Here is a 6,442-nt window from a genome sequence, read left to right on the forward strand (position 1 = left end):
TGTCAAGTACCACTTCTGAAGACGTGGATGGAGAACAGCAGCTGCTAGGGAGCCGGCCTTCAAGCTGTTTTGCGAGTGCTATGCTGGATCGGTATTTTCTGAACTTGTTGGCCGGTGAGGAAACCAAAAGCATTCATCCTCCTCCTTTCCAAGACCAGTGAAATCTGCTCCTCTGCAGACTCTAAGGGAGACAGTGGGTGCTCTCATTACGCATCCATCCATCCATCCATCCAGCCAGCCAGCCAGCCATGGTGTCACTTCCGCTTTGGCGGACCACTGCTAGATTCACGGGCCACGGAGGGCTTGCTTGCCCGGCCCCAACCGGTCCTGGAGAAAGGCCCCGTACAAGAATACAGACTGCAACTTGGAAGTCCCCCCCAAACCCCACTTAGGACAGTTCAGATTTTTAACTGAAGGTTAGACCAGGGAGAAAAAGCCCCTTTTCAGTTTACACAACTGGCATATTGATCTATGAACTCCTTCTGTGATCAGTTAAAGCATTGAATAATGTGTCTCCCCACCACCACCCCCCAAGTCCCCTCTCCACCCCCACCCCTCAATCTCATGTGGGTGACCAGTCAGGGAACAGCACAAGTCACCCTGTTTTTGCCTCTGCATTACTGTCTCTGCCTGACTGTATTCTCTCAGGGCCTCCCTCTCTTTTTTTTCTGGAAGGGCTGCAGGAAAAGACGCGTATCTGTGATTCTCAACATCACTGAGCCTGAAAATGAGAGGAAGCCATCACCTTCGGCAGCAGGTAGAGCCTTAAAAGGTGACAGTCACTCTTAGAGAAACACGTAAGAAAACACAGCTCCTTCTGCACCCCCCAGGCCCCCGCCTCATTCCCTCGCTCCCCATCGTCCTCAAGCGCTCTCTCTTTGTGCTTTTATGTGAGCATGGAGAACTCATTTCAGTTCAGCTTGGACAGCTGGTGGGAATAACGGCTGCTTACCCATTCGCTCGGACTGACAGGCGTTTTTAGATAGGTTGCCATTTGTCACTGTATCCATTTGCTAGTATTCTGGAAGCTGCTCAGTGGGTGGCTGTGTGTGTGTGTGTGTGTGTGTGTGTGTGTATCTGTGTACATGTGCACTATAAGGTATCTCATTTCATTCATGGGTTCTCTTTTTTTCAAGCAATGGCAGAATTTAAATGTCCAAGATTCACAAGCCGGTACCATCTTCGCACCCCAGTGAAATGGCCATACCCAACTCTCCACAGAGACTTTTGTCAACGCCGACGTCTGGAAGGATCTAGTCTGGGAATGTTCTCCCCCCACCCCAGCTTCCCCACCCCTTAAATCAAGCACAGCCACATTCTTCCACAATCATATTGGGAACGTCCCTCTTCACAATGTTGTATTCATCGTCAAAGTACAGCATTGACATTGTGCTGAGTTTGGTTGGAATGCAACAGGAGTTCACGGTCCCTGGGTTCAGCCCTCGCATTCGGTACTGATTCACCACAGCGGTGTGAAAAGAGGAAGCTGACCCTGGGACTCCGGCCAAGTAGGCCGGGCAGCTCCCTTCACAGTAATTCCCATAGTAACCCGTGGGCGCAATGATCCAGTCATTCCACCCAATGAGTCGGAAGTCAATAAAAAACTGTTGCCTGCAACAGAGATTGGTCCTGCCGTCACACTCCAGCCCCCTCTTTCGGATCCGGTGCTTGTTGTCTGCCAGTCTGGCCTGCACCACCAAGAAGGGTCGGTGAGATTCTTCCCCAGGGTCCACAAAGACAGGCACCACAGCAAGCTCTTCACAGCCCTCACACTGGAGTTCCAGGTTCAGCCTCCTCTCCCCTTTCTCAAACAGGGCCTGAATCGCCTCCGTCAGGGGGAAAGTGTGCCAGCCACTTCTCTTGAGGTCCACCTTCTTCTCCACCACATTCCATTTGTCACTGCGGTCCAGGTCCTGGAAGTACACTTTGACCCGGACTTTCCTCCGGCTGCCTTTCTCAAGGACATAAGGGAGCAATTTCAAGTATAACCACAGGCTGGCCTGCACCACAAACAGATTCTGGTTGCCCTCGTTGGAGATAAAGAAATACAGGCGGACCCTGGAGGAGGCAAGGTCATCTGTGGAGAAGGGGGAAACACACTAAATTAATCCAAGAAGATGAGGCATAAGGGGGAATTCAGACTACTTTTTTTTTTTTCCTGAATGATGCTAGAATGCATGTTCACCAAACAGCTGGAAAAAGTTAAGTGACCAGAAATACTGTTCCCAAGCCCCAGCGTCTCTAAATGTATCCTGGGAGAGGCAGAAAAAATAATTTCCCATTGAGAAATTCGGATCAGGTTAGAGCTGGAGGGTCCAGGCCTATAAAATCCTGCCTCACCTCTCTGGGGCCAGGGATCCCTGGAGACAGATTGTCAGGCCTCAAAGCTAAACAGAGGAACTTGTAAAGATGCCAAGATCTTAACAAGTTGTGATGGGTATCTGTGAAATCTGAAAAACAAAACCAGGATTGCACGGAGGTTCTTTGGGTGGGTTGGCTTTTTTTTTTTTTTTAAGTTAGGGCATTGCAAAACAGACCTCAGCTACCTCCTCTTTTCATTGGAGTCTGTTTACCTAAGCATGATCCAATACCTGGTAAAACCTCCACGGCAAACAAACCATCTCTGCTCTGATTTTCAAACACTTGGAACATGTGTTTTTTGAGCTATAAGCTATAGTCCTCATTTCAGATCAGTTTTAGGGAAGAGGACAATTCAGCCTTGAAAACTCTGATCCAGCGCTTTGGCCAGACCCTGATTCCTAGGTAATGGATATGCTCAAAGTCTCCAGGGAAAAGAAGGCTGGTTTGTTAGTTTTCTCAATAATTCGGCTCTATGAGAAAAGGGCTATGCCAACTGATAGGTAACTCCTCTCCCATACTGCATTTCAATTACTTTTCCCCTCTGATGGCTTCTACCTTTTTTTTTAAACCTTTTCTTTTTTTGAAGTAAGGACAAATGAAGCGATTGTGTAATGACCCTACAGCATTATCACACATACCACCACCCCCTTACCCCTGCCCCCAGTCCTCTCCACTCTCCCTGACTTGCTTCTTTAATAACACTGACATCCACCGTTAGAAACCGGGAAAGCTGCAGCCTTAAAAGCTGATACTGGATGAACTGCCTGTGACCGGAATATGTTATTTATAACCCAAAAGGTCCATTCTATGAAATGGACCAGAAATATCATAACCCCTACTGTCCTTTTGTGCTATCAGGATTAAAGTTTCATGGCAAAGGGGACAGATAACATTTCCACCTTGGGCCCCAAAGCTCCTTTTAATCTAGGTCCTCTAATTATGCATCATACTTTCAATTACTACTGCAGATGGCAGAGAGAGCCCTGTATTTCCAAATGGTAACCCTCGCAGTGATTTTTCTTCTTTTTTTCTATTCATGTTCATGCAAAACTTTTTAATCCCTGAGCTCTCCCCCTCTCCCCCCCCAAAAAAAAAATCTCCAACATTCTGGCTGCTTATTTGCAAAATATTCATTTCTATTTCTGAGAGATCCCATTTAGGTTTATTTAACTGCCTTCCTGTTACAATACATCTCTCATCTGCTTCCTCTGGAAGTACTCTCTGTATAAATATGATCTAAAGGGCGGCACAAAAGCAAACCAACATCATTTGTGTCCTGAAAAAAGACAGCAGAGCCAAAGCTACTTTCATAGCAGGGCCTTTTTCCTCCTCCTTCTAATGTTCTCAAGTACTTTCTTCCCTGATTTTTACATACAATCAGTTATAAAAGCTAGGGTCCCGAGCAAAAAACAAAAACAAAAAGCCATCAGAAAGGCCCCTTGCCCTTTGTTAACAGCAAAATAACCGTATTCTAGCCAAGAGGTATCCCCACACACCCCCTGCAATGCAGGTGCTGATTGGGTAGTATTGATGCCTTTGCTATTGACATGGATTTATTGATGGATGCATCTTTCTATAAATCTTGGGACCTGTTGAAAATGTATTTAAACGAAGCAGTTTTATGATTCTATGAGTAACGAGTGTTATCAGAACAACTATACACACATCTTGCAAATACAAGCCAGACTCCAGAAATACTAGTATTCATGGATGATATGCAATTGGGAGTACTAACACACTCATACCATCCATGTATGTCAACAAGAATATATGGCCCACTGTAAGCCTGTCTTCCAATCATAAGAAACACAAACATTAAGCCATCAGGCAGCGAGTGTACAGACAGACAGGGCCAGATAGCTACTAGCAGACAAGGAAAAAGATGTATGTAGCTCACATTCACGTACAGGAGATGAAGAGGACCGCAGAGAGAGAGAAAAGTGGGCACAGTAAACAGGTAGAAATGGACACATACATACCGCCCGGAGGGGGTGGGTATAGCATAGTCAGGCGCCAGCAGTGATTTTTTTTTTAAAAAGAGGGAGCACAGAAATGCAGGGCTAACTTGGAAAGCCAGAGAGCCAGTGAGATAGAAACACAGATAAATGACTGGGAAAGGTAGACTGGTGAATGAGCCTGACGGATGATAAATGAGTGACCATTTAAATGAGGGACTGTGGCTGGATCCCGGGGAGGGCTGCACGAGAGATGATGCAGCAGGTGGAAAGGCTGATGGAGCTGAGGTCAGAAAAGCACCAGAGGAGGTTGGAGAAGACGCGGATGGGAGGGATGGAGGCCGACGGCGACGCTGGTCCCCACCCACCTGTCTCAGCGAAGCTGATAATCTCTGACACCTGCTCCTGGCCGTCCGAGCCCGAGCTGGCGTGCCCGTCGAGGTGCGGGATCTCCATTCGGCCGTCTTCCCGCACCTTCCCCGCATGCAGCTTGCGCAGGGCGGTCACCATGGCGGCCTTGGGCACCGCGTGGGTGATGTTGGGGCGGCCCCGCATCTGCAGCCGGCTGAGGATGTGCCGCTTCACCGCCTCCAAGAAGTCGCCGTCCACTTTGCCCGGCTCCTCCGGGCGCCGGAAGCCGCACGTCGTGCAAGTGTCCGCGGGGGCGCCCTCGGCTCCCGGCGGGGCGCCCGGGGGCGGCAGAGGCGTCGGCGAGCCCCCGGCCTCCGGACCCAGCCAGCCGGCCAGCAGGAGCAGAAGGCAGGCGGCTCCCAGCGCCCTCCCGGGCAGCCCGTCCATGGTGCGCAAGGAGGGCGCAGGAAGGGAGCCGGGGACACAACGCGCGCCCGCCCCCGCCCCCCAAAGCTCTGGTCCTCCTCCCCGCGCGGGCTGCTAAGCGCCCGGAGTGGAGGTCTGGGGTCGGGGGGGGGGGTGGGGACGGGGAAGGCCGGCTGGGCTGCGGGGTAGGGAGTATGTAGGCTCGGCCGCAGCTCTTCGCTTGGGGAGGAAGGGGAGGAGGACGTGGGGAGAAGCGAAGCGAAGGAAAGCGCGCACGGGAGGAACCCGGGGCGGGGAGGGGAAGGGGGAGGGGGTGAGATGGAGGGAAGGCAACAGATCACGGGGGAAAGGGGGGAAGGGAGGCGAAGAGAGAATAACCGAGCTAGGGCTTCGGGGAGGGGAAGCGGCGGCCGGAGCAGCCCCGGGACTGGAGGGGAGAAGAGGGCGAGCAACGGGGGTCACATCCCCCCGGGTCCTTCAGAGCAAACCAGAATCTGCAGCTTTCTCTTCATCTCTCTTGGGATTTGCCACCCCCGCAGTCGTCGCTTAAAAGCAAAAAAATAAAATAAAATAAAATAAATTTAAAAAATAAAGAAAAAGCAAAACAATGAGTCCGAAGTCGCCAAGGTGAGGCGAGAGGGCTTAATTCAACTTGGGGAAGAAGGCAGGCGTAAGATGTTCCAGCGCCGTGCCCGGGCGGTAGCGGGTCCCCAGGACACACACCTGAGCGCCCTCCCAGCAGAAGGAAACACAGTTTCTCCTGGAGGCAGCGGGTGCTGCTGCCGAGTCGTGACTCGCTGGGCTCCGCTTTATAGGGAGGCGCCGGGCACCCTGTCCTCTTAGCCCTTGCAGCTCCCCTGACGCGTCACGCAGCCAAAGTTGTCTTTAAGAAAGGGGGGAGGGGGGAGGGTCGCGTGGAGGAGCGACCCTCTTCCTCACTCTGCCTCTCCTCTTCCTCTCCTCCCTCCGGGTCGTTTATTTGTTGGTGATGATGGTGATGGTGATGATGGTGATGATGGTGATTTTTCCCCCCTTCTTCCTGTCGCTGCGGCGGAGGCGTGTTTTTCAGATCTGGTGTCTAAAAGTCTCGCAATGCCCTCGGTGTGTGCACACACACACACACACACACACACACACACACACACACAGAAAGAGAGGGAGGGGGGCAAGACGGAGGAGAGGAGAGAGCTCGGTCCGAATGCAGCAGCTGCGAAATGAAAATCCTCTCCCGGTCAGACGAGTTCTTCTCTTTTGCCCTCTCTTTTACTCTCCCTTTTTTTTCTCCAAGGGGGGGGGGGGGGGGTAGAATCAGAAGAGAGGAGAGACACCATCCACGACTGCAACGCAAA

General features: G+C 51.3%; 1 protein-coding gene across 1 annotated transcript; it reads right to left on the bottom strand.

Moving 5' to 3' along the window:
• Positions 1 to 922: 922 nt before the first annotated feature.
• INHBB (inhibin subunit beta B) lies at positions 923 to 5,114 on the bottom strand. The gene is made up of 2 exons (XM_069066851.1): positions 4,685 to 5,114; positions 923 to 2,077 (listed from the first exon to the last, which is right to left on the bottom strand). The coding sequence occupies exons 1-2, from the start codon at positions 5,112 to 5,114 to the stop codon at positions 1,302 to 1,304; spliced, it is 1,206 nt and encodes a 401-aa protein (XP_068922952.1). The 3' UTR covers positions 923 to 1,301.
• Between the last annotated feature and the right edge of the window lie 1,328 nt (positions 5,115 to 6,442).

Source organism: Petaurus breviceps, unplaced genomic scaffold (assembly GCF_028583685.1).
Source record: "Petaurus breviceps papuanus isolate PSGF00001 unplaced genomic scaffold, PetGlider_PUasm1.0 90731, whole genome shotgun sequence".
Taxonomy (NCBI): Eukaryota; Metazoa; Chordata; class Mammalia; order Diprotodontia; family Petauridae; genus Petaurus; species Petaurus breviceps.